At 52.5% G+C, this 26,372-nt stretch overlaps 9 protein-coding genes across 9 annotated transcripts; 4 read left to right on the top strand and 5 right to left on the bottom strand.

Annotated features, from left to right (window-relative positions):
• Positions 1-352: 352 nt before the first annotated feature.
• N7468_007617 (uncharacterized protein) lies at positions 353-1,012 on the top strand (the record flags this gene model as incomplete). Its single annotated transcript, XM_058476913.1, has 1 exon — positions 353-1,012. The coding sequence occupies one exon, from the start codon at positions 353-355 to the stop codon at positions 1,010-1,012; it is 660 nt and encodes a 219-aa protein (XP_058329803.1).
• A 936-nt stretch (positions 1,013-1,948) lies between these two features.
• N7468_007618 (xylanase/chitin deacetylase) lies at positions 1,949-3,949 on the bottom strand (the record flags this gene model as incomplete). Its single annotated transcript, XM_058476914.1, has 4 exons — positions 1,949-2,424; positions 2,489-2,866; positions 2,922-3,674; positions 3,850-3,949. The coding sequence occupies 4 exons, from the start codon at positions 3,947-3,949 to the stop codon at positions 1,949-1,951; spliced, it is 1,707 nt and encodes a 568-aa protein (XP_058329804.1).
• A 2,474-nt stretch (positions 3,950-6,423) lies between these two features.
• N7468_007619 (uncharacterized protein) lies at positions 6,424-7,771 on the bottom strand (the record flags this gene model as incomplete). The annotated part of the gene is made up of 4 exons (XM_058476915.1): positions 6,424-7,082; positions 7,136-7,269; positions 7,328-7,621; positions 7,680-7,771. The coding sequence occupies 4 exons, from the start codon at positions 7,769-7,771 to the stop codon at positions 6,424-6,426; spliced, it is 1,179 nt and encodes a 392-aa protein (XP_058329805.1).
• Positions 7,772-8,896: 1,125 nt separating this feature from the next.
• Positions 8,897-9,124, top strand: N7468_007620 (uncharacterized protein; the record flags this gene model as incomplete). Its single annotated transcript, XM_058476916.1, has 1 exon — positions 8,897-9,124. The coding sequence occupies one exon, from the start codon at positions 8,897-8,899 to the stop codon at positions 9,122-9,124; it is 228 nt and encodes a 75-aa protein (XP_058329806.1).
• A 1,387-nt stretch (positions 9,125-10,511) lies between these two features.
• On the top strand, positions 10,512-12,125 carry N7468_007621 (uncharacterized protein; the record flags this gene model as incomplete). The annotated part of the gene is made up of 3 exons (XM_058476917.1): positions 10,512-10,738; positions 10,794-11,856; positions 11,898-12,125. The coding sequence occupies 3 exons, from the start codon at positions 10,512-10,514 to the stop codon at positions 12,123-12,125; spliced, it is 1,518 nt and encodes a 505-aa protein (XP_058329807.1).
• Positions 12,126-12,675: 550 nt separating this feature from the next.
• N7468_007622 (uncharacterized protein) lies at positions 12,676-14,549 on the bottom strand (the record flags this gene model as incomplete). Its single annotated transcript, XM_058476918.1, has 4 exons — positions 12,676-13,395; positions 13,437-13,787; positions 13,856-14,412; positions 14,513-14,549. 4 exons carry the CDS (start codon positions 14,547-14,549, stop codon positions 12,676-12,678), a joined length of 1,665 nt encoding a protein of 554 aa, XP_058329808.1.
• A 1,159-nt stretch (positions 14,550-15,708) lies between these two features.
• On the top strand, positions 15,709-18,667 carry N7468_007623 (DEAD/DEAH box helicase; the record flags this gene model as incomplete). Its single annotated transcript, XM_058476919.1, has 2 exons — positions 15,709-16,058; positions 16,117-18,667. 2 exons carry the CDS (start codon positions 15,709-15,711, stop codon positions 18,665-18,667), a joined length of 2,901 nt encoding a protein of 966 aa, XP_058329809.1.
• Positions 18,668-19,044: 377 nt separating this feature from the next.
• N7468_007624 (uncharacterized protein) lies at positions 19,045-24,089 on the bottom strand (the record flags this gene model as incomplete). The annotated part of the gene is made up of 2 exons (XM_058476920.1): positions 19,045-19,959; positions 20,016-24,089. The coding sequence occupies 2 exons, from the start codon at positions 24,087-24,089 to the stop codon at positions 19,045-19,047; spliced, it is 4,989 nt and encodes a 1,662-aa protein (XP_058329810.1).
• A 906-nt stretch (positions 24,090-24,995) lies between these two features.
• N7468_007625 (EXPERA domain-containing protein) lies at positions 24,996-25,862 on the bottom strand (the record flags this gene model as incomplete). Its single annotated transcript, XM_058476921.1, has 4 exons — positions 24,996-25,078; positions 25,130-25,364; positions 25,424-25,587; positions 25,655-25,862. The coding sequence occupies 4 exons, from the start codon at positions 25,860-25,862 to the stop codon at positions 24,996-24,998; spliced, it is 690 nt and encodes a 229-aa protein (XP_058329811.1).
• Positions 25,863-26,372: the final 510 nt, after the last annotated feature.

A 26,372-nucleotide genomic window follows, 5' to 3' on the forward strand; every position in this document is an offset into this window, starting at 1 on the left:
ATGACTCTTTCACCGGCCTTCGGACTTTCAGCGTCGTAGGTCAATTCAAGCCAGCCCCGCTCATCTCACTGTAGGTCCAGAGATCCGATGAAGTAACGATGGAATAGGTATAGCAACAGTTAGCTTGGAGTCTCGCCAACCGATGGATCTGTCGACCCGTCTGAGAGGAGAAGCGGCGGTAGTGATTGGTCTGTTTTCAAGTTATACTTTCGTCAGCTGGACAAAAGGCCTCTCTTTGTCGCCCAGGCAATTGTTGAGCTGTTTCGCGTAAATTTTTTTCTGTGCGTCCCCCAATCCAGTGCCGAAAGGAAAAAAAAAAGTCACTGTTTCAGTCCAGCAAATGTCGTTCGCCATGGCAGTGCCCAGAGAAGGTGTGTCCCAAAATCCAGAGCTTCAAGTCACGGGTCCTCCGCGGTCGCTTACTCAGAAACTCCCAGTTCACTATTACCGGTATCTCTTTACCGACGTTGGCCGGATCCTCCGTTCAACCAAGGTGGCTCGAAGCGTTTCAGAAGAGAAGCTTTTGCGAAACGCGGCCCAGCTGGCCTGCAACGACGGCGACCAGAAAGACGAGCAGAAGGTCCGCGTTCTCGAATGGTGTATGTGGAGCGACAGGCACGGGGAAAATTGGGAATCGAGAACCCCAGCAGCCACATGGCCGGAGTTTCGAGCCTCCCACTATTACAAGTGGATCGGTGGGATTTATACACTGAATGTGGAGACCCCAGACAAGGCTAATGTTATCCAGCTTCTTTTGGTAACGACGACCTCCCCTGGCATTCGTGACGACAGCAGCGATTTCAAGTTTGTGACAAGTTTGCATCGACTGCGACCGTCTCTCCTATCCATGTTCATGAGTCCTGCAGGTTGCTATCAGCAGAGCGACAAATTGATGAGCAGAAGGAAATTACCAGCCAAGCGAAACACACGAAAAGGAAGAATGCCATGTACTGGCACATGGGAAACATACAAAAGACATGAAGAGCCTTTGGGGATGGTTGAGGATGGTTAAAGACAGTCAGTGATGAGGCAAGGAGAAGGTTTGGATAAAAGGAAGGGAGCTTTGACAGACCAAAACGGGAAAAAAATTTCTTACGAGGACAGTCAATAGTTAATCCATATGAAGGAACAGGGATTATGCACGCTCGGGGTTAGGACATACTCCAACCCCGCTTATTGCAGATAAACCATGCGCCTTGAGCGGTATTTTTCTCCTCGAAAGGATGTTCTATCAGAACTCAAAAGTGCTCTTTCCATTCCTCGTTCCATTCCTCGTTCCCTTTTGCTTTGAAGTATCTTCTCGCGACTCCAGGTCAAGTCGTCTCAGAGGCTCTCGGCAGAACCCTAAGAAGGGCCTAAGTTCACTGCCACCTCTTTCCCGAAATAACCCTCGTTTGTCTGTTAGTGCGGACTAGCGAATAATACCTCGTCCGCCAGCAGTAGAGCTAGATTGAAATCTGATTAGTCTGTTACAGTCACATCAAGCAGCAACCTATGAGCGTCTGATACGCACCACCAGCACGGAACACTCAGCACAGGCCTTCGATGGCATAGGGTGTGATTCGTGTGGCTTCCATTCCCAGCCGGGACAAGATGAGCACCATGGCTGTGTTCTTGTTATGCGAAGCTTGAACTCCCTACCAAGGTATGTTCGCAAGCACATGCAGCCTGCTTGCGTATCCGAGTCCTGCAGTGGCCAAAGAGACACGTCATCTCAGCTTTGGAGGGAGTAGTCGCTGGCCAGTTATTTTGGCCAAGAAAAGTAGCCAATACACCGAGCGAGCCGGCAAGTTGTACAAGTAGTCCCCAGTCCGGCAAGACCATCTGATGCCCTAGAGATGGCGCCTACTGAGGGTCTCTGGTTTTGACCTGGTTCCTTTTGACCTGGTTTCTTTCTTTTGACCTCCGCCCTCTCTACTCCGAAGGTTCATTCATTTTGCGGCTGACTCTATACTCCTGACGGCTTGTCTAACTGCTTTTCCCGAAACCATCGCGCAATCTCTGCTGTCTGCGAGAATTCTACCTCCCCCTCCCGTTCGAATTCTTTCACCCATCGCAAAAACCTCTCCAGCATGCCAATGATATGCGCCATTCCGCTCGTGTCAGGATGCATGAGTACAGGGAAGACAGGCTCTTCTTCGTTGTCTCGGATCCAGAGGAATCGATCGCGCCACATGTTCTCGATCACTCGGACATCGACGTAACCTTGAGAGTTTTCACAATGTGGTAGGAATTGCATCGGTGTCATATCCTCCATATAGTAGTTACAGGGAACGCAGACAAGAGGCCTTCTATCAGGGGGTGAACATGTCTCCTTGATTGGATGCATCCAGGAAGCCGCGGGCTTGGAGAAGTCAATCGCCTCAAGGGGTGGGCGCTTTGGAGCCCAGAAGGGCTGGCAGTCATGGTCAGTGAGAGAAGCATCTATCCAGAAGCCAGGAGTCAGCTAATGTCGGTAGTCTTGCAATGTAGGGATCTCATCACATACCGTACTCGAATCCAAACTCCTCGAGCAAATCCAGCGTCGTTTCCCGGAGCTGATATAATGGCGCACGGTACCCGCGTGGGGGTTTTCCTACTAGCTTCTCCATGATCGAAAAGCATTTCTCCAACACGTCGCGTTCTTGCTGTGGAGTGAGCTGGTAAGCACCTTCATGTGCATAGCCGTGAAGACCGACCTCGGCCCCGGAAGCGACGACCTGCTGGACCTCGGCTGGGAAACTCTCAGCCGAGTGGCCTGGAATAAACCAAGTGCATCGATTGGCGATGTCGAGTTTCTTCAACATGCGAAGCAGTCGCGGCACACCGACGCGTGCTGCAAAGAAACCGGAGGAGTAGTCGGCCAAGTTGTTGTCGGGATGAGAGTCTGCATAAACTCGGGTTAGCTCTTGCAGGGCATTCAATCAAACCCGGGCACGTACTTGTTCCAAGCCAACCAGATACAGCATCTAGATCGATGGACACAGCGACGCGGATCTTGTTGCGTTTCGGACTTGCCAGTGGTCGAGGAACGGACCCTGCCGACCGCGTGATTTGAGTTGTTTCTGGCTCCTGAATCGGCACAAGACTCTTGCTATTGCTAGCAGGCTGGACGTATTGCCCCGAAACATGCCCCGACGTGTGGCTCGAGGCCAGAAGGAGTACAGTGCGTGCGAAATCTGCTGGAGTCTCGCCCATAGATCCCGATGTCACAACATTGATGCGCCCTTGTCCATTTAGACGCAATAAATCTTGTTGCACTTTCGCCAGAAGACCACGGTGTATTCCAGCTTGTCCGGCTGTCACTCCGACTCCAGGTTCTGTTTCGACAACAACAATGGCAGGATCAGATAGGGACAACGGGGAATATTTCTCCAGCCGGTTCGATTGTAGGTATCGCAGGTAATGCTTGATCGCAAGGAAGGCACCACGAGCGTTTGATCGGTAGCTCTTCTCCCATTCATCTGAAGGTAAATCCCAAATGGGGTATATCTGCGCTTTTCCTTCACAGGCTGGAACAACGATCAGTGACTTCACAGGACCAAACCGATCTTCAGCAGCGGCAAGACCAGCTTTTATGGCCTCTTCATCACAAGCGTTACCATCCACGATGTGTAGGCGGGAGAATCGCTCTGCGTCAATGCCCGAAAGTTGTAGCGGCCGGTCGTCAAACGCCGTGACTCGACATCCGTTGTCTGCAAAGTTATGGGTCAGGCATATTTTTTTCCTTTTTCTTTTGGCTCAAAATACAACTCAGACTACAAAATCAAAGAAGAAGAAAAAAGATACGTTGGCAATAGCCGTAGATATCCTAACGCATACCCGAGTCACAACCAGCAACGCAACACTGCAATATGAGCGAACACCTACCCAAGAATTCCCGGATAATTTCACTCCCAACAGCCGTGGCAGCCCCAGTAACGAAGGCATTGAAGCCTTTGTTGGAATCAGACTCGAGACCGACTGACATTATTGCGTCACTGGACTTCAATCGCCCCAGCCCCCAATACCGAACTTACGGGAAAATCCTTCGGGGCAAAAGGATATCTTCCTCAGATCGTGGGTCTAGAGAACGACAATTATGCTCCAGTGGGCAGGAATGATCGTCCTCGCTTCGCACTCCAACTAATGGCAGCGACACCCACTCAAGCCTAAAGCTATTAGTGCCAGCTCGACTCTGTATATCCAATGCTTCCTTTCATCCGAGCAACGGGGTGTTCATACCAAAAGCCGCCAACCCTGCCCTCTTGAAAAGAGGGTCCCGCCTTAAGGCTTTTACTTACCCGGTCAACCAGGTGCGGGGGCCGAACTGCTGTGGGCTGCGCCTTGCCTCCAACTCGAAGTAGCTGATCAGGGCTTTGGAATGAATTGGGGTTGACCAACTGTGACACTCACGATAATCCCTATATGGGTTGGAGGAGGGTGGCTCAAATCCCGCAATTGACGATCACGATTCGATAGTCCGAAAATGTCCCAGGGTTCACAGCGGGGAAGGGATGTCACGTGGTCCCAGCAGAGGATAGGGTAGTTATACGACTTTACTAGGAGTAATGGCGGTGACCGCATACGATCATCACTCGATGATCCCAATCCGTGTTGCACGTCCGGGTTCCCAGATGGCTAGACTTTCGCCCACGAATCGCTCACTAAATCTCTTCCAGCCTGAAAGTAAGACCATGTTTCAAACTAGAATACATTGGGCTTAATCTCAAATCACGTCCAGCTCTAAGTGCACTAGCGGGCAGGAGTTCGAAGTTTCCAGGAACGAGATCGTATTCGCTCCGAACCGGGAACCTTAGGCTCGAGTGGCGCCCGAGGACCTGTAAAGGTTGATGAAGAGCCACAGGGATTTCAGGGGCAGTGGGCAAACTAGCGCTAAATTATGTGATTGGCTGAACGGGGGGTTCATTCCTTGTATTCCAAGACTCGAGCTCTAGCTCTGCTAGTAGTTGCCCTAGTTACTATACGAAGTAGAACAACTGCCGACAAAAATAGCAACCTTGGTTTAGGTTCGCTCCATCGTCATGGCTTTCTTTAAATTAGTTTAATATTCGCGGGCTTTAGATAGATTAAATGATTAACTTTTCAAATGGGGACTTGTGTCTCATTACATAAATACAATTTCTCAACTAATTAACTAATTAGATAACCTAGAAAAGCCCGCCGGGCCCGGCCAACTCAGCAATATCAAAGGCCGAAGTATTCCCGCCAGGTTGGACGCCATCGCCGTTCTGGCCATAACTGCGTGTCGAATCCCGCAATGTTTTTTCCCGTCATAAAGCGGTGATAGATCGGTATCTAACCGAATTCGACCTGTCCTTTATCCTTTGCCTAGCGCAATGTTTTAAGAGCGCGCGCGGTTGTTGGTTATGGTCCGAATCAAAACGAGCGCTCGGGCTATCCTAACCGGCCAGCCCCCATAATTGATTATTCTTTGCCATGACCCTCCACGGTTCTCCGCACAAGTCGATCCTACAAGGTCTGAGCTAGATTAAGAGTGGACACCCCAATTCCGTATTCCCACGCAAATCTGTACCCACCGACAGTTCCGTGGGAGAAAGCGTTGATGCAAGGTTGCGAACCGTGGATCGTGGGCCCCTTGCTCAATGCGTGGGGCGCGGGCTTGCTCGGAGGCAGGTGGAGCCCACGAGATTTGCGTTGAGTGCTTAACAGGCTGAACCGCCTGTTGCGCCGGCACGGCTTGGCGAAAGATGCTCCTGGCTTCGAGCAGATCTCCTCATTTGTCCTGCCACGTTGTTGGAGAAAGGACCACATCGCCATTGCCAACATTCTCTAGGAGAACTTAATCTTCGCACGTGCTGACCGGCCCATCATTACTCTTAGTGGGGAACCTCGGCATGCAATAGGGCCCTTTCGCTGGAATATCTCACCTCTGCCCCTCACGATGGGCGTAGGACCAGGGGAAATGCACCACCATTTACGTTGGTTTTTGACGGAAATAGTCCGAAAGGCGCATTAACGATGAGCAGACGTAAGAAGACGGGAGATCAGGGGGGGGGGCCACGGCTTCTCTGGCTCTGGATTGAATTGACTGGGATTGTGTTTTTTGCCTGTGGGATCTAGTTCATTCTGCCTACTCGGCATTTCTCGATGCACAATGCTGTACGCAGTGCTTCGTAGAGTGATGGTCTCATTCTTTCTTATTTTTGTCTCATTTTTGTCCCATTTTTGAGTCTATCTTCCCAAGGTTGTTACCTTGTGGAAAGCCCCATAAGGCTAAACGCTAGGTCCAAGTCTAAAGGTGATTATGTCTATCGAAGGAAAACCAAAACCCCAAAAAAGCGTCACCAGATAAGACTGTTGGAAATCATGTCCATGAAATATTAACAAGGGTATCAGGCCCGCACGGGCTCCACAATAGTCATTGCAACGTTGGCTTTTTTTTTTTCTTTTCTTTTTCCTTTTTTTTTTTTTGAATGTGGTCTAAACTGCCTCGCGGCCTCGCGTGACCTCTGATGTGCTAGCCTCGTAATCTGGCGGCCGAGAGTCGTGTTTGATCTCGACAGTAATATCCTGGCGAATACGCAAAGCCCGGGCCGAACCATCATCGCTGATTGAGCGCTCGTCGCTGGGAATGCTAACATCGGAGACCTCTGGCCGATGTTTACCGGTCGGGGTTACGCTGGCGGAATGGAAGTCCTGCATGTGGAAATCCGCCGAGCGCACTTGACTGGACGGGCCGTAGGGTCGAGAATTCTTGCTTGTCCAGGGCCCAGACTTGTACCGGTCGGTGCCCCGCTTCGATCCCCCAGTCCAGCTCTTGAGGGCTGGGAAAACGTCTCGGAGAAGCGACCAGACCAGTGGGAGATTGGTCACAAGGATCGCAACGGTGGCTTCGCGGAAATACCAGTTCATGTAGACATAGGAGATGAGCGACGGTACAAGACAGTAGATCTTATTCAGGATGGCGGCGACAATGACGAAGATACCCATTCCGAAAAGGAGCAGGAGAATCATCTTCTGCTTCAGCGGAACGCGGACTTGGACCAACATCGGGATGGCAACGATAAGCATGAACACATCCGCGGAGATGGATAAGCAGCCTTGGACGATTTCATAGTATTGATATGACGAGCATTGGTCTGGAGACCATTAGCATTCCCGGATACAAGAATGAGGGAGAAGGGAACCTTACAGTTGGGGGTTGGAACTGCCCAGTAATTGTGTAGAGGCCGGCAGATCAGGAACAGAGCGAGCTCGGTGGCAATGAAGCCGAGACCGACGTAGACGGCGATAAGCTTGATCCATCGTTGTTGGCGGGTTCCCTCCCTATGCAAGCAATCAGTAAGACGTTTCCGCCGAAGGGGGCAGGTCAAGAGGCACATACGTGATACGAGCGTAGATGACCAACATGCAAGCCTTCAAGCTCCAGACGCAAAGAATAAAGGCATGTTCTGAGACAAAAACCCATTTACTTCCTTTTTCTCTCTCGGCATGGATGGCAGCTCCATGCGGTCCCTTCAATGCCGCGATATCCTCCGGCGTCATCAAATTCGACCCTCCGCCTGTGGCGACTTCATTTAGTGCCACACACAATATCGTATACCAGACAACGGCGTTCAGCATGAGGTAATCATCGACTTGGAGGTTTGCGAAACCCAATCGGCGAATACGAGCGACACTGTTCAGAGCGTACAAGTCAGTCGAGGCCCCGCGCCGGTCATTCAAAGAATACTCACTATCGTAGGACAGCGCCAAAAACGCCGACAGCATACAGAGCCCATGTTTCCCGCTGGAAATGAACGCCAAAATTGCCTCCCAGGCCAGACATGTTGGCGGGCCTGTCAAAGTCACGGTCAATAGACGATCAAGAGAGGTACGTCCGAAGCGCAGCACCCACATCCTTATACTATTCTAACTCCGAACTGCAAGGCAGGGATTATAGAGTTTGTGGCGCCTTCATTTACCAACAGGTCAGCGCCTAGAAGCTGAGGGAATGGAACCGGGGCCCGCTGGATATGATAGGCTCAAAGTCGAGTCCCCGTGAGATATGCAGGAGGTGCGTTAAGTCGAAGAGGGCGAAAACGCTTATCAGGATGGATCTCCCGGTGACAGGCCTCCGGAGACAGTCAACCACAGGATCGAGTGGGGAGAAAATCGATAGCAGGATGATCCGACCCATGGGCTGAGATGGAAGAGGGACCCTGGAACTCGATCGCAGGAATTGGAAGGATTTCCCTTTTTCTGGGTTGTGCCTGGCAATGCCCCTCCACCAATCCCAGCCCGTAATAGCTGGCCGTTTTACATCGACCTGCTGCTTTAGGAGACAGCCGTCGACCAGGGCGTAGCTTTCGGGATGTAGCGAAATAGAAAACTTCTGACCTGCCAATCAAACCGCTCCATTAGCGGACTACGTAGCGTGTACGGATTCAAGCCAAGAGGGAAACTTTGTAGGGTGATTGGCTTGGGATAGAACAGTGGTACAGAATCCACCCTCACCATGCTCCAGCAATCACCACATGTTATTGCACTGTGTGGTTCCACCGTTCAGCGCTGTGAGCATGCGGGCAAATCCAGCCTTCCTATGTGAGTTAGGCACAGGCTCGGTGCTGGTTCCTGATTCAACAGCATCGTCTGCATGGGCAACCCCTGTGGGAAGCGAGACCCGCCCGGTGGAGGCGGGAATAAATCTGACGACAAGCGCGGGAAAGGTGCGGGCATTGTCCGTTTACCTTACTCAAAGCGACCTAGAGGGGCCCTCAAGGTTATCTGTTAAACTTTTTCGCTAACTTGTTCCGGCAAATGGCGAGTGGGTTGCTTTGCGTGCCTCTCCAGTTGAGGCATTTTGGGCATGGCAGAGCCCCCCCGAACCCTGGAAAGGCGGGCGATCGCTACTCCATGCGGGAAGCTTCCATGCAAATTCCCTCGGAATCGACGCTCGGTACTGAGTCGCTTAATGTGGCAAGATGTGCTTCTTCTTGTCCGGGAATTGAAGTACCGAGTCATGTCGTTGGCGCTGATCGGTATTCTCAATACCCTTGGGTTCTGCCAAGTCAATTGCACACTTGGACTGGAAAAGGGCAACGTATTCAGTCGGCGACCCCACTACGAAGACTCCGATAACTACTTCGTCCTAATATCCGTTATGGTACTCCGTCTAGGGTCCTACGTGGATCGTGTCTAGATCTTGGCCGCCACCGAGATCTCCCCCGGTCCGAATTCTCCGTGCTGTACAGCCTTCTTTTGCCCCAGGAACAAGCTCGGATCCCCTCAGATCCCGTGTCTGGTATTCCATGCGCAACGCTACCGTCCAGTTGTGCTATGGAGACCTGGGATTCAATTGGTGGGCCTTGCCCAACTACTAGTAAATGGACTCCCCACATGTACTCAGAGAACATTCCAAATCCCCTTCCGTGCATGGCCCAAGGGGTTGCTCCGGGAATCCCGGTGCGAAGGTTGCATTCAATGAAAACTTTAAAAGAGGTACGTCTGGAAGGTGGCTTCTGGAACAATGTTTAGACCATGTGCTAGTGCTAGCCCGGGCGCCATGTCTCACCCGAAATTTCCACATGAAGTAAGTCCCCTAGGTTACCTTGACAAGGGCATTATGGAGGGGGGAGGGACGCTTATTACTGTAGTTTGGATTTGGAGCAACTTGGGGCAGAACTTGAAGATCAAGAGTCGTACAAGATGGCTAGTTTACGAGGATTCGTCACTGTCCCGTGTCCTAAGGTCGATCTGGATGGCGCCAATCTGTGATGATCCTCCCCTTCGATCTACACAAGTTCGCATCTTTGCACCCCAATACATGTGAAACGTCGATGTGCTTGAGTAGAGCCCCAAGGGTTTCCACTGTGGATATAGGTATCAGCAAAGATAGTGCGACTTAGCTTCAAACAGTAGCCTCATGAGGCCGAGTGCGATCTGATAGGGGAGGCTATTCCAAATCCTACTTTAGTGCGAGGCATGTGCACACGCACCGAGCGTTTCACCGGACACACGACTTCGCACAACGGAAGAAGACTCCTTCTGTTGAAGCTCCCTTTCTAGGAAAAGCGCGGTGCTGCATAACCTGCGCCAACGGGAGTGTTATCTTTTTTCCACACCCAATCAGCGGCTTGACGGGGCCCACTTCTCCATGGATTGGCCACCTCGATTCTCGCCTCCGCATAGTTGATTGGGCGAAAAGATGAAGACTGGCTGATTAAGAGCGGTTCAGGAAGGTGGAGTAGGGCAGGGATACATGGTTCAGTATGGAGTACTCGCTGGGCCTGCTAACTTTTTTGCCGTCGGAGGGGCCGCAGTCTGGTCCCACCCTGTTGAAGAATAATATAGCCGTTGCCTTTGCTCCTTTTCATCAGGTTCTCTCTTCTCCAGCCCTATACATTCCCCTTCGACTCCCGCGGTCTTGGTTGAAGGAGGCGACATATTTCAACCCTTACTTCCCTCGCCTTCCGAATACCCGTCAAACGCCCGGGCTCGGATTGCATTCTAAGGGACAAGCGTCGTCCGGCTCGCCAGTTGGAGTCTTTATTTTGAACTCCCTTGGAAGGAGATTATACGCGCCCATCATGTCAAGCCACACCACCGAAAAGGTTCAGGCGGAGCCTGTGGCCGAAAAGAAGCACCAGGGCGAACTCATCAACGCATCGGGTCACCGCCAAGAAGTCGAGCGGAACTTCAGTCTTCTCAGCATCTGCGCGATTGCGGTGACTACCGGTAACACCTGGATCGCCCAGGGTGGAAGTGTGGCCACTGCCTTGTATAACGGTGGTCTGGCAGGATGTATTTATGAATTGTAAACCCGCCCTGCCCTCCCTAGGAGACCCTCGACGCAAGCTAACCCGTTGCAGTATTGCTGTCTCCGTCTGCTACTGGATGGTTGCTGCGTCCCTCGCTGAATTGGCCTCTGGTATGCCCTCAGCTAGTGGTGTATATCACTGGGCATCGATCACGGCCGGCAAATACGGCCGCGTCTGCGGTTTCTTTGCCGGTTGGTGGAACTGTTTGGCCTGGATCCTTGGTGCTGCCTCCATGTCCTTGATCATGGGCCAGCAGACTGTGTCGATGTACTCCCTGACACATCCTGATTTCATTCCCTCGACCTGGAATGTCTTCCTCAGCTTTATCCTCTGCACCTGGACTGCCTGCTGTACCGTTCTGTTCATGAACCGCTTTCTTCCCTTCATCGGCAACCTCGGCATGTTCTTCATCCTTGCCGGTGTCTTCGTCACGATTGTCGTGTGTGCTGTCATGCCATACGTTAATGGACAGCCCTACCTCTCTGACAAGGAGGTGTGGGGGACATGGACTAATAAAACCGGCTACTCCTCACAGGGTTTCGTGTTTGTTCTCGGGATGCTTAACGGCGCCTACAGTGTGGGTACCCCGGATTGTTCCTCCCACCTGGCTGAGGAAATCCCCCAGCCAAGCCGAAACGTCCCTAAGGCTATTCTGGCTCAAATGAGTGTTGGTTTCGTCACCGGCATTCTTTACATGATCGCTATTTTCTACGCCATCCGGGATCCCACCCAGCTCAGTCTGCTTCGATTCGTCAACTTCCCTCTTCCAGCAATCTACGCCCAGGCAACTGGTTCCGACGCAGGTGGTCTTGGTCTCTTGGTGGTAGCTTTCATTCCCACCCTGATCACTGCCACTGGCTGCTACATCACTGCTGGTCGGACCTTGTGGACCATCTCTCGTGACCGGGCGACTCCTTTCCCCAACTGGCTTGGACACATCAACACCAAATTCCAGAACCCATTCAACGCCACTCTTGTCTGCGGTTGTGTCGTCACTATCCTTGCCTGTATCTATATGGGGTCCACCACTGCCTTCAGTGCTTTCGTTGGATGCTTCGTTCAGCTGTCGAGTCTTTCCTACTTCATGGCCATCTTCCCCACATCCTCACTCGCCGTTCATCTTTCGTTCCCGGCTTTTTCTTCATGAACCACAAGATTGGTTACGTTCTTAACATTCTTGCGTGCATCTACATCCTTGCCTTCGTCGTCATCTTCTGTTTCCCCTTCGCCCTGCCTACCGACGCCGCGAGCATGAATTACGCCAGTTTGATGACTGGTGGTCTCACCATCTTCGTTGCTATCTGGTGGTTCATCCGCCAGGGCTCGTACGAGGGACCCAAGAACATCCCCTTGTCCGACAAGGACCTTGCGGAGAACCGCTAGGGGAACCTCTTTAGTAACTTACACCCGGGGGAATGGATATGTTGGCTTAAAAGACGCGTCTGATTTGTCTTTCAGCAACTTTCTCGTGTTATATACCTATACCCATCTTGATGATCTGCGATGACTGCCACACGCATATCCCGAGGTCCTTTTTCTTCAAAGTTTACGTGAGCTTTCTGTGACGTGCCTGTATAACATTCTAATAATCGGGAGGGAAACCCTTTTCCCTCCCAGCGTTGTCTTTTTCCAAGTTACCTATTCATATCCTTTAGCGGAGTGTCTTGATATAGAAACAGAAGATGAATAAATTTCCAAAGATTTCAGGGTCTTGTCGACACGTACAACGCGTATGCTGCGTAAGTCTATTTACAGTCATATAACATAAACGCCGTCACTATGATCTATTTGGCTCTAAATGCAAACAGAATGAGACTCTACATGGCCAATAATGAAAACAGGGTATATAGGACGTCATCATCTCAAAAAGAATCCCCAATACCCAAAAGGTTGCCTGGGCAAGTCGACGTCATCCACCTTAACAAGGAGGCGATCATGGCAACTCCTCCGGCGCAGCCTTGCTGACCCGACGACCACCATGTTCCTTACGGTCCGCGGCGAGAGATTCAGCGAACTTACTCCTCTTGCGGATCTCCGGCCCCTTCCAGTAGAAGACATAGATAGGCGCCACGACCAGACAAGACAGACAAGACAGGACCGTGGAGGCATATTCGACATGCCACTTGTCACCGATGTTGGTATACATCGGCGTGGCATACATGGCGGAGACACCGGCCAGCAGATCACGCGCGAACGCGTTCCCACCGCATGCGGAGGCGGAGTAGACACCATATGCCGCAATCATGTAGTCCACGGACGACAGGTAGATGGCGTAGTTGGCGATTCCAACCATGCAGGAGAAAATCATGGATGCGATCCACGGGATGCCACGGGATTTTCCGAACGATGTCCACGCGAAGCCCATCAAGCCGATTGGCTCAAATGGGGCCAGGAAGAGAAGCCATTTAAGACGTCTCTCGGGAACGAAAAAGTCTTCGCCGTACTTCTTGATCTGGTGTTCATCTCGCCAGAACCATGGGAAGTAGGAGAAGTAGGTCAGGACGTATGCCAGATTGATGGGGATGACGGCCCATGCGCATGCAAGAATACCGAAATCCCAGCCCTGCTGGTAGACGAGGGTAAAACTCTCCAGGAAGATAAAGATGAGTGCATCGGAGAACCCCGACAGAAGAGACAGACAGAATACGATGGGCTCTGTCAGCAACATATGGAAGGGCCGAGCCCAGATCTTGCCGGCTTCCTTGAAGGAAACTCGGGCTTCTTGAGCTCGTTGGGTCCGTAGACGTTGGGGTCTTCGCCGGTCTTGCGACGACGCTTCGCCTCCCTGTCGAGAAGGATGGTGGAGCGACTCTCGGGCATGAAGAAAATGATAACCTGGGTAACGAAGCCGAAGATGAACTGGATGTAGAAGAACCACTGCCATTTGCAGAAGCGCTCAATTGGACCGCCAATGACACCACCAATACTGGTTCCGATACACGAAGACAGCACGATGAAGGCGAGGGGGAATTGTTGCGTGTCGGGTTCGTATATATCGGCGATCAACCCAAGTGTAACGCTACCACCAGCCGTGGAGAGACCGCCCTGTAAAATATGAGTTCATGTTTTTCTTTGATTGGGTGGAAACATCATATAGGGATTAATGCACTTACCAGTCCACGGGCGACAACAATGGTGCCCCAGTTCGGGGCGACCATGCAAGGAATCTGCCAAATGTTGATCAGGAACATTGACAGATTGAGGATGGGCCAGCGACCGAATTCCTCACTCCATGGAGCCCAGAGCTCACAACCAATGGAGTACAAGACCAAATATATCATCTGGCCCGTACGGGCCTCCTGCTGGCCAATCTTAAAGGCCTCCGACAGAGGCTGAACCGCATTGGGGAACACGGAGGTGTTGAAGTTCATCGAGACTTGCACGAACGCGACAGCGGCCAGGTAGGTCCATTTCTTCCACCGCGGCCAACAATATCCAAGCTTATCATATGCCTCATCCTCGGTCAACTCGCGCTTGCCGTCGTCGCGAGGCACGCTGTCCCTTTTCCTGATGAGCCCTTCAGACCAGTGGCGGCTCCCTGAGGCGCCTGGTCGCAAAGGGGGCCGAGTAGGGGGGATGATCCCCTCCGACTTCGACTCGGGGGAGGAGCTATCACTGGGAGATTGTTGGCCATCATTTGAAGGCTGCAACACGCCTCGGCTGGTTTGGGCTCCGACATTATCAGGGTTGATTGGCTAGCCTGATAAGGTGAACTGGAAAGCAACGTCAACGGTCTAGCGGGCCATGTCTTTTATGTGAATGAGGTATACGCTGCGTAAGAATTTTTTCCTCGTCCGCAATCGTCATTGTCGTCAAACCGGTTTCTACAAACTCGGTCGATCGGTGGAGCCTCGGTGGAACCCTTCGCGATATCAGTTCTGGGCGTGTGTAGTCTACTCTCCGACGTGGCGCTTATCGTGATTGGCGCTGACTGGCCCAAGGTAGTGTGAGTTCCAAGGGAGAAGCTTCGGTCTTGTCTTAAATGGTTCTACTTTGTATTGTTCTTGACAATTTCCCCCGGTGAAGCAAGCCACCGACGGAAGCCCCTCGGCGCGAGAGCTGGGGGTTTAGGGCAAAGACTGTCTGGGGCCAGTCGGCTGTCTGGGGCCCCTCTCGGTCTACAGTCGGTCGACAGAGGATCTACAGAGGGAGCTAACCGACCGCCACCCCGTAATGGCGAGCCAATCCTCGTTGGCTCAAAATTTGAGTCGGATCCAACCGATTATGCAACCCGGCCGAGGCCCCCCATGCAATTACTCTCTCGAAGGAATTTAGTTCCGAAAATGGCCGATGCGGTGGTCACCCCGACATTGTAGCCTCTTTTGATCCGATGCGAACGGAGGCACTTCATGGTAGGGATAGATATTGGCCTAGCGACATTCCCCTCAACGTCACAACCGCCTTGGGACGCAGGTTTTCCAGGTCCACCGGATCCACTTCCGTCCTGGTCAGGCCCACAGCCGAGGATCTTTTTTTTTTGCCTCTGACGTCAATTGAAGGGACACCCCGGACACGCTGAAAGTTTTGCATGGAGAGAACGATTGGGGTCTTGTTTCCGGGGTTCTGGAGAAAAGCACATGGCGTGGCAGAACCCCAGATGTTGGTAGACATTGGCAGACAAAGCGCTGGCAGGATACCCAGCAGATAGGTAGGATCTTCCATCTTCATTTCTCCTTCGATAAAAAAGATCGACCAATCGTTACTTCGGCATCGACGGGTGTGATTCTTACCCGCAGGACCGAGCTTGGACTGAATTCGAGGGGAACGAGCCGGGGGGGGGGGGGAGAGGAAGTGCAAGTCTGCCGAGCAGGGTGAGGAGAGAATGATTGGCTCTATGGAGTCGACAGCCGAGGATACTCCCAATGCCGCGGAGTCTGTACCCGTAGGACTCCACAGTGTTTTTACTCGTCCCCACGAGTGGTTTGGATTTTTGTGTTGTAGTATACTGTTGTTCTGAGGCCGTAGTATGATCCGTGTTGCGACCGCGAGATCGAGAGGTCGATCACGTGACCGCGTGTTGCCGCGTCTCGAATCGCGCGTCGCACGCGATCTACCGAGATCTCCCACAGGCGTCATGGTCTTCAAGCCCTTTAAGCCCCCTTTGATTAGGAAACAGGAATCATCGACTGTTGAAGATCCTCCCGCTAAGAAGCCCCGCTTAGATAATACCGCGGCTTCAGAAGAAGCACGCTCGCCGCGCGGTCGAAAGCCACTTCTCCAAGTCCGAAACGTGGGAAAGGATTCGGCTCCCAATGCAGCCTCAGCGGCAGAGCCGATAAGTCTCGTTGGGGATGAGCGGTTCTTCAATGCTCTCTGGTAATGCTATCCCCACGTCTCCGTTGCTCACAACTAACAGGCACCCTGGTTGTTTTAGGAGAAAGCCGAGCGCCAAAAAGAACAAAACATGGGACGGGGATGGTATCCTCACGGCCCGAGCGGGCTTTGTGTTTTTGCGAGATTTGACAGGCAAAGATATGGGCCGAGCAATGTACGAATCGGAGCTGGAGCCCGGGAAAATGCTGTACGTGAGCGGCAAAGAGGTTGAAGTCGACTCAGAAATCCCGCGCAAAGAATACCTGGCGGGCCGGAAAGTGGTCGCGGCTACGAAGTCCACCTCTAGTCCACAAATGCAGTCAAGAAAGAAGCCCCTGTCCTCGCTCAAGAGAAGCGAAGGAGGTGGCTCGACAACAAAGATGTCCGGTCACTCCAACTCCTTGAAGCGCAATGCATCAAGCCTGGAAAATAGCGCGAAAGCGAGCTCGGGATTTGGGGCCTACAAAGCTCCATTGCTCAATAGTACGGTCGTGCCAACATCTCATCCAGGCGTGGTGGTTCCGCGTCATGACCCAAATGCGCCAGGCGCTTTGGTAATGCCGCGGCCTGCTTCAGTGCCTGCTGGAAAGCAGATTGTCGATGTGGTGGTCGACCCGTTGCTAACCAAAAGCCTGCGACCGCATCAGCGGGAAGGGGTCAAGTTTCTGTATGAATGTGTCATGGGAATGCGCGATTTCAACGGGGAAGGGGCAATCCTAGCAGACGACATGGGGCTGGGAAAGACATTGCAGACAATCACCTTGCTGTGGACCTTGATGAAGCAGAATCCTATATATGGAGATCCGCCGGTCGTCAAGAAGGCATTGATTGTCTGCCCAGTAACACTTATCAACAACTGGAAGAAGGAATTCCGCAAGTGGCTGGGGAACGAGCGCATAGGAGTGTTTATTTTCGATGATAAAAGAAAACGTCTCACAGATTTCACCAAAGGCAGAGCCTACAACATCATGATCGTGGGCTACGAAAAGCTGAGAACAGTCCAGGAAGGCTTGGCCAAGGGCGTGGGTGTCGATATCATTATCGCCGATGAAGGTCATCGTCTGAAGACCCTCCAGAACAAGAGCGGCCAGGCTATTCAGTCACTTAATGCGACCAAACGAGTCATTTTGTCCGGAACCCCGATCCAGAACGACCTCCGAGAGTTCTTCGCTGGTGTTGACTTAATCAACCCTGGTATCTTGGGCACATTCAAAGCTTTTATCAGGGAATTCGAGACGCCGATTGTTCGGAGCAGGCAGCCTGAGGCCACCAGGAAAGACATCGAGAAAGGAGAGTCAAGGAACGAGGAACTCAGAGAACTTACATCCAAGTTTATCCTTCGCAGAACGGCCGACATATTGGCCAAATATCTCCCACCGAAGACCGAATATGTGCTATTCTGCAACCCGACCCGCGCCCAGGCCAACATCTACCAGGGCGTCCTAGCGTCTCCCATCTTCCAGACTGCCATGGGCAATGCCGAAAGTGCACTACAGCTCATCACGATCCTCAAAAAGCTCTGCAACAGCCCATCGCTGCTCACTGCCAAAAACAATGATGACTCGCCGAACGAGACCATGTCTGCATTGATCGAATCCCTCCCGCAGAATCTCCTCCGCCATCTGTCAGCCTCTGCAAGCGCCAAGATCCGCGTTCTCGACCAAATACTAGACAATATGCGAAACAACACGGGAGAGAAAATTGTCCTCGTATCAAACTACACGTCCACCCTCAACCTTCTTGCCACACTCCTCACATCCCTCGGCTTCCCTTTCCTTCGACTGGACGGGAGCACACCCACTCAAAAGCGCCAGCCCCTAGTGGACGACTTCAATCGGCTCCCTGCAGACTCGTGCTTCGCCTTCCTCCTCTCCGCGAAGGCAGGCGGAACAGGCCTGAACCTAATAGGCGCCAGCCGTCTCGTTCTCTTCGATGTAGACTGGAATCCCGCAACTGATATCCAAGCCATGGCCCGTATCCACCGCGACGGTCAAAAGCACCATTGCCGTATCTACCGGATCATTCTGAAAGGCAGTCTGGAAGAAAAAATCTGGCAGCGCCAAGTAACCAAGCTTGGATTGGCCGATAGTGTCATGGAGCACAAGGATAATGTGGCCCAGTTTTCAACCGCCGAGCTGCGCGATCTCTTCCGGCTCGATGAGGAGAGCCGCTGCCAGACTCACGAGTTGCTTGGCTGTGAGTGTGGAGGCAAGGGCCTGATGCCATCCGCTTCGTCTGGTACTACCACGCCCACTGCAAGAGACGACGGCGGGAGCGACGAGGAGCCATCGGAGCGAAGTGAGACTGCGTCTGAAGACGAGGACGAGCCGAATCTCCCGAAGCTCATGAAAGCGTCAGAGGTCGATATGGAAAAGCAGGAGCGGGATATTCGTGAGAACTCGCGGACGCGCCGTAAACAGAAGGATAAGATGCATCAGTCCCTGGCACTGTACTCGCACATTGATCCCTCTCTCCTATCTGCAGAGGCGGAGGATGATGAGGATCTGGCTGCTGCTGTCGATGACGATGTGCTTGTCTCGTTGCTTAAGGATGAATGCAACCGGATTGGGTACATTTTCAAGAAGAGTAACGGCGCGGAAGTGGAAGAATAAGGAAATGATGGGCATGGACTCAAAAAATGAGAAACATTGTCACATTCTCGGTATTTACTCTTACTATAGATAATAATTGCACGAGGTATTAGACAATTGTGTTCATTGATGTCGAGCATCTTCTTCCTATAGTTGACTAACTTATGCAGAGAAAGGGAATTTAAATAGACAAGACATGGCCATAAGCCAGGACGCTCAAAGGGGCCACAAAAAGGGTTCTAGATATACAAAAGAAATAAAGCATGTGTCGAGAGACGACAGTAGAGATCTAACAACGATCATAAAAAATTCAAAAATATCACGCGACCCAATCGTGGAAACCTCCCAACCCACCATGCACCCAACTTCATATGCAGATATCCACTTTTCTCCCAAGCCTAATACCTCAATTTTCCAACAAGACCGAAAGTATAGGCCGCTTCAGCTTCACTCTTCATTTGCAACATGTAGATACGCTGTGAGCTGGTACCCACACCACCCTTCTGCGCAACACCGCCGTCATTCTCTTCGTGCACGGAGACAGCAATTCCAGTGCGCGCGACCCGCTCGAATGAGCTTTCGGGGAGACACACATCTAAGAGCGTTTCGCCGCGAGTCTTGCCGCGGATAATGATGCGCTTCTCAGTATCAATGCCCCGGCGTGGAGATGCTGCGCCAGAGCTGGGCTCGGACGAGCTGCCCTCCCCCTGGTTCGCGCTGTTCTCACTCCGGCCACTCACTGCGGTGCCCGGGCGAGATGGATTCTTGGGTGCGGCCGGCATGATTGTCAATCGGGCGGCGCCCATGTCGCGCCACTTGGAAGCGGACTCGCGGAGGTAAATTCGGATCTTCGCATTGGAGAGACCAATGCCATCAGCGCCCTTGATAGCGGCGGCAATGCGGCCGATTCCGGAGGATGAGGAGGGTTGAGTGTCTCCGTCTCTATCTCCGGTGCGAGATGTCACTGTTGAGCGAGCAATGTTGAACATCTTGCTGCCTGCACCGAAGCGCTTGAGGGCTGAAAAGGCACTACTCATGGTTCCGACACTGCTTTCTGAGCCTTCGGCGAGTGAACGTGGGGAGCCGGAGGCACGGTAGCTTCGCCGGCGTCGAGGGAAACCAAACCAGGTTTTGCCGCCTTCGGTACCGGACTCAAAAGAGGGAGAGGGTTCGCTGAATGGACCGCGAGCATTTTGCAAGGCGATGTACGTTGGGTTGTTAATACGAGCTTGGTTGATGAGGCTGTAGAGTGCATCACAGTCATCGGGGTTGCGGGAGCGGAACATAATATTGCTTGCGGTGACCTTAGACCGCTTTGTTGGGGAGAGCGAATACTGATATCGATGGCAGTGCCTCTGCGAATGGGCACGAGAGGCGTAAGTTCCATGGAGATCATTGGCTTCGCGGAGCGAGAGCTGCGGTCATTCGAAGACCCATCTGAGTCGGGTCCGATCTTGAATGCCTCAATCAGACCAGGGCTCACAATGAGGCTGCATTCATCAGGTAGGAGACTTTCCCAGGCACCTTTGTCAGACCAGGCAAAAATTGAAGCAAATGCCTTGGAAGACTTGGTAGGTTGCAGCGGAACAGTCCGATAACCACTTTGAGAGGCCGAGTTAGAAGGTGACAGAGAACTGGTCTCGGATGTAGCGGTTGCCGGAGCCTTTGGTTTGGGGAGTTCAACTTCATATTCATCTTCGGTTTCAGACGAGGAAGAGTAGTCCGATCCAGAATCATCCGTGTATTCAGAGGAAGAATAGTTGTAGTGTCTGACAGTTGATGCGTCGGAATCGGAATCGGAGTAAGAGTCAGAGGCGGTAGATGGCTCATACTCATGCTTCAAGGGAGATGAGCCACGTCGCTTAAGGGGACCACTAGATGCGCTCAGCACAGGGCTGTTGGATAGTTTTCCATTTGATGAGCTCGGTGAGCGATGCGGGGGTGGAGGCGGAGGCGCATCTTCGGCCTTGGTCTTGTGGGCGGACTTTTGTCTTCTACTGGACCTTGTCGGAGAGTCCGGAAGCTCTGGCTCAGGGAGAGATTCCAAAGGCGGATAGTCCTCTTCTTCAGGTTCAGCACTGTTGGGCGATGATAAATGGGTTTGACTGCTGGTGCTTCGGATCTTTGGGATCAAGGGAAGCTGTGCTGAGGGAACTGATGACACGCGAGGGGAGTCTGGCTCGGGCGAAGTTTGAGCACGCGGTGTCTGAGGGTTCTTTCGAAGGGGTTTCTGCTGTGGAGAGCTAGCGCCTTGAGGCTGATCGCTCTTTTCTCCATAGAATCTACCACTCTTCGTAGGAGATCCAGGCTGAGGTTGAGATAGCTTCTCTGAAACCACAGTCTGGGGCGATACGGGCTCGGAGCTTGGGCTCTCTTCGTAGCGTGAGAGCCTTTTAGCCTTGGATCTCTTTAACCCAGTCGTAGCTTTCTCAGGCGTCGTCCAGGTAGAAGGCAGATCAGGCAATCCGGGGTGAGCTTGTCTGGCCGAAAGCTCAGAGCCACCGGTTGTGTAATCTGTTTCCCGAGTGGCTGAAGAAAGGAGAGAGCTTCTGTTTTCAGTGGCGGAGGAGCTGACGGTGCTCAGCTCCGAGTAGTGCTCTTTCGTGAGCGAACGGCGCTTCTCGCCGATCGGAATATCAACATCACTTGGATTGGCTCTAGGTGGGGATTCCGGTCCAGATTTACGAGCTCGGTGTTGCTTGGCACGGCTGATGAAGCTCTGGCTTCGACAAATTGCTGGGGGAATGGGATCAGACCCAAGCAGCTGAACCCACTCCAGGCCGATGTCGAGATCGTCAATACGGAGAGACATGAGCTCTTGCCAGTATTTCTCCTCCTCTGGTGCGCTGCGAAGCATAATCACAATTTCCCCCTTCAGATCGCCTTGTCGTGCAGAGACGCATCGAACATCCATGGGAGGGAACAGCAACCACCGGTCAGAGTGGTCGATCTCGCAAATCAATAGGTCCCCGCCGGGTCCTTTGCTTGGGGTATTGTCTCGGTAGAGTAGCTCAGCCCGGCAATCTATCAGCTGTCCACTCGAATGGTAGAAAGAAAGGTTGAAGAAGTCCCGTGCTCGGACACGGCGTGTAGGGTCAACCTTTATGTCGCGGAGGGCGGCCAGAGTCATTGGATCTCTCGCACGAGTTGGATCGATGCAAGCAGCCGAATCATCCTCGAGTCTTGCTCTTTCATCTCGAACCCGTTTGCGAGCCTCGAGCACAAGGACCTGGTAGGCACTGGCGATCTCCTCGGCTTTGGGAGACGGCTGGAGGGCATTGATTCCCCTGAAGCTCTTTGCAAGGTACTTTAGTCGTACTAATGGCCGCTTCAGCAGATAAGCAACGTCCACCTTTCCGCCCTCGCTGTCAATGACGTCGCCGTTTGAGTCTCTATCCATGCCTTCGTCCAAACTTTTCGTGTCCGCATTAGCATTCTCCTCGCCCTCCTCCAACGGCGCAAGGTTGACAATGACGTCCTTAAAGCCAAGTCTCCAGGCTTTCAAGTATTCTCGGTAGACTCTTTGGGCGCCCTGCGCCCATGTGAGAAGAGCCTCTGGGTCTTGCTGCGGGATGCGTTTATGCAAGGTCTTCAAACGCTCGATAGCGACACCCATGTTGACAATCGGCTTCGAGAAATTCATATCATCTTTGGGGTCCAGGGACGGCCTGAATAAACCCGCAGCGATGGCCGAGTCGGAACGCGATAACACACACGTCAGCAGCACCGGAATGACACCTCCAACCAGGGTCTTCAGTTCCCGCATATATTTTGCCTCGTCGGATGACAGTTCGGATAGAAGGTCCGGAATGGTAGCACTGGCGAGACGGCTCTTATATGTACGGATACTTCCTCTGGAGCGATTGCTTCTAGCTCTGGAGACAGGTACTGAGAGCACAGACATCAGATCATTGTGGTTGGTAAGGCGGCGCTTGAGCTGCGAGGACACAACAGGCAGTGAATTAGGGTCGAATTTGTCTTGAGCTTCTGCGGCCTCTGATTCCTCGGTAGCCTTGTCCCTTCGCGGGGTGTTCGAGATCGCCGCTGGGGCGGAAAGGGAGGAACCTTCAGGAAGAGTGCTCAAAGTTTCAGCAGAGGCAATGGTCGAGAGCCGATGGTTCCCAGTGCTAGGGAACGGACGCTTGGGGCCGAGTGGGACAGGCGCATTGTTTGCAGATACTTCCGAGCCCTCCGAGCCCAATTGTAATTCAGAATCAGAAGTTGTGACACTATGCTCAAATGAAAAATCGCGAGCAGGTCGTATTTCCCTTCTAATTGGGATGGATTTGGGAGTTCTCTCGAGATGCGATCGCTGTCCATCCGAGCTTGCATCGCCATCCTGGGACTTGCGAGCCTTGCCCGCCGATACGGGACGTTCCCTTTCCTTTGATTGTCGACCATAGGAACTCTTTGGCCGAGAGTCACTCTCCGTTGGTGCTTCGGAAGTGATGGTACTGGAAATCTCAGAGTCTGCAAGTTTCCTTGTGCGTCGTTCTCTTGCGGATTTGATGTCGAGAGGCCCCGGCATATCACTTCTATTCCCGTCTTCCACGAATGGGTCTGCAGTCTCAGACAGCCAAGCTTCGATTTTGCCGCCACCATTCGTTATGGGAGTCGGTTGGGGTTTTCGCGGCTCAGGCTTGGGTAAAGTGAACATCTTCCTTGACTCATCCAGCATGTGAGCGAAAATTCCACCTTTCGGTGGGGCTGGATGACCACGCGCACGTCTTCGCGATAATTCTGAAAAGTCAGCCTCGCTCCGGGTCCAATCAATATCTTCGGGCGGCGGCGATCGTCGCTTATGCTTCGACGATACGTCCGATAGCACCGCCGACTTGGGGCGTTCTCGGTCGGTCTCCCAGTCGCTATCCGCATTAGATTCGGCTTGTTTGCGAGCCGCGCGACCTGTGTCATTCTCTCGGTTTGATACACGTCCGGGGGAGACTTTACTTCGGTCGAGCTCTTTCCGGTTATCCTTCTTGGCCTGCGGCGCCCCGGGAGTTTCGTTCGAGGTGTATTGGTTGATGCGCTTGGGGACCGGTAGGTTGCGCGTTGTCGACTGCGTTGAAGATCGGTTTCTCCGCCAGTGTTCATCGCTGACCACTCGTTTCCGTGGTGTGCTGTGACTGCGTTTCCTCACCTGCATGGGCGGTTTCTTGCCGTCCTTGTCTCCCTTCTCCTTGTTCAGCTTGTCCTTTTCCGTCTTCTCCTTCTTGGCCTCCGAAACCGGTTGCTTTTTGTTTTCTTCGTCATCGTCGCCATACGCGCCATCATCGATCGTGATCACACCTCCACCCTGTTGTTGCCATTTGCGCACCCGCGCGCGAACTGTGTTCGTATCATGAATGCCTAACGGCACACCGATATCCAGCGGTTTGGCCGGGGATGTCTTCAGGGTCCCTCCATGGTTGGAGGGGCGATTTGGCGTTGTCGGGGACGGCATCGAGGTCTGGAGAGCAACAACACATTAACATGGCGAAGCAAATCAGGAGTATTCTTTGTTGGTAGAAAACTGGAACATTGGGTAGGAAGCGCCCGGGACAAAGATATACTCACCACGAGGGACACAACGGCCTATTTTCGCCGAGCAGCATCGGTGTCGAAGGATGTAAACAGAACGATTAGACAGATGAGGGTTGAGCTGGGCCCGATAAGCCCGGATCCCTCACTAAAACCCGCTGCCCGGGAAACCACGCGCTGATCGACACAGATCAGCCCAAAGCAGGAATCAGCGCGCCTCTGACTGTGTGGCTAGTGCCTGGCGATGCAAGGATTATCGGCTGATGCAAAACGATCCCTGTGACCAGATCGGCTGGACTTCTGAGCCTCGCCTTGGCATCGCCAACTTTCACCCGAGGTAGGGGGGGAAAAGCTCCTTAGTGCGGAGAAATGCGAAGGATCCTCGCACAGAACTCACAAGAGCTACTTGAACGTGAATGTGGCGAGGGGTAGTTTAAAGTGTTGCGCGGCCTTCTGTGATGACCAGTTGAGGCAGCCAATGTCGATCGGTCGCAAACCCACTTGGGTGTCGAATTCTTGTTTTTGGCTTACACCGAAGTAAAGTATAACTATCCACCTGATATTATTAGTACTCTGCAGCTAGTTAACCATAGCTCTAGGTCAGGAGGTGCATATTATGCTTCATTATGAGCATATTACCTAATTTCCTCCCACGGTCGAAGGTCATATCTACGCATCTGGATTCTGACTAGAAGACGCCTCGTTTACCTACTCAGGCATGATACAGCCTAAAGGGGACCTCAGCAGCTCAAACTGGTCAGCGTCAGCTCCCAAGATTCCCCACTTGCACCCCCCTCCGCGGGCGGCTATGACGGAGCAACCCCCTTAACTATTGTGTTTTACGACTCGCGCCTGACTCCTGCTGGGCCCGAATGGCGGTCGAGATCGTACGAATGCTGTCGGTCAGATAGTCTGCCCAGAATCAGCCATTTTCCTTGGAACAATTGGGTTGATGAAACATACAGAACGGAACCACTATCCAGATGAAGTTCATCAGAAAATAATACACCCAGAAATAATAAGGTTCAGGGCGACTATAGGGCCGCTGGTTCGCATAATGATCGAAGAGGCTGGTGGCGTAATACAGCGTATCGCCGTAGAGATGGCTCATGCAAACAATTAGCTGGAAAGGATGCTTCAGGCTGTGCCGATTGGCGGTGAGCCCTGCAACAACAAAGCAAAGCGGTCCCCACAGGAGCTGGAGCTGGTCAGCGAATCTGGTATTCTCTCTATGACAAGCCATCCAAACAAACTCACTACTGTCATGCTTTCCATGCAAAGCACCAACGTATCCGAGGTCATGTATCGAGAGTCGGACAGGGCGTATTCTTTCCATAGCTGCCCAAACAGATCTTGGGCGGAGGCCATGCGATCATAATGGGTCATGAAATAGCCCTCAAAGAAACAGTGCAAAGATCCAGCTGCGGACTGTGTCAGCCCATGGTACCTTCTTTATCTTGGGCAGCATTGGCGGGTCCGGGGTCATACACAGCACAAACCAGAGAATGGCAATTTTTTCGCTCGGGCGAAGCGCCGGCCGGGCATAAGTTGTGACAGCCAATGTCAATACCAACAATATCGTGCAGCCGCCTCCGAATGAAACCAGGAGGTCTAAAACAGAGGCTTGGTTGGGCGTGTAGCCGACAATGTCAGCCCCGGGAGGATAATAAGGGTGGGAGGGGGAACCTTCCGCCATTGGACGTCTCAGTTACCGGAAACTTTCAACGATATTATCTTTAGGCGATCTCTCAGTGATTTTTCAACCATAGCCAGGTCGAGTCAGGTCGAGTTCTTTGCACTTCGCGGAGAGCTTGCAGGCCGGCCGGAAAGTCATGCGTTACGTAAGTGAAAAAGCAAACAAACAATTGACTTCGCTGGTACACCAGATCGCTGCGCATGGACGTCCTCGAACTTGTAGACGTATTTAGTCACTTCGAGTCTCTGGTTTCTAGCTGGCATACGCTACCAGCGTCTTTGGCTCGTTGAATTTTGATCAGATAGTCTTATTGTGTCGGTATGTGGACATATATATCCTACCTGGAGCACATTAATTGGAATATCAAGAACGGCCCTTATGAATCTCGTCAATATCGCCCGGCAGGGCCAGTAAGCTGGATAAGGCTCCGGAGATTAAGCCACAGCAGATGGATAAGTTACATATACTGGACAATTTTAGGCCGAAGGGCAATCTGAAAAAGACGACGAA

This window comes from Penicillium chermesinum (genome assembly GCF_028974085.1).
Source record: "Penicillium chermesinum strain IBT 19713 chromosome Unknown utg000005l:1.0-4115287.0:1.0-4118363.0, whole genome shotgun sequence".
Lineage (NCBI taxonomy): Eukaryota > Fungi > Ascomycota > Eurotiomycetes > Eurotiales > Aspergillaceae > Penicillium > Penicillium chermesinum.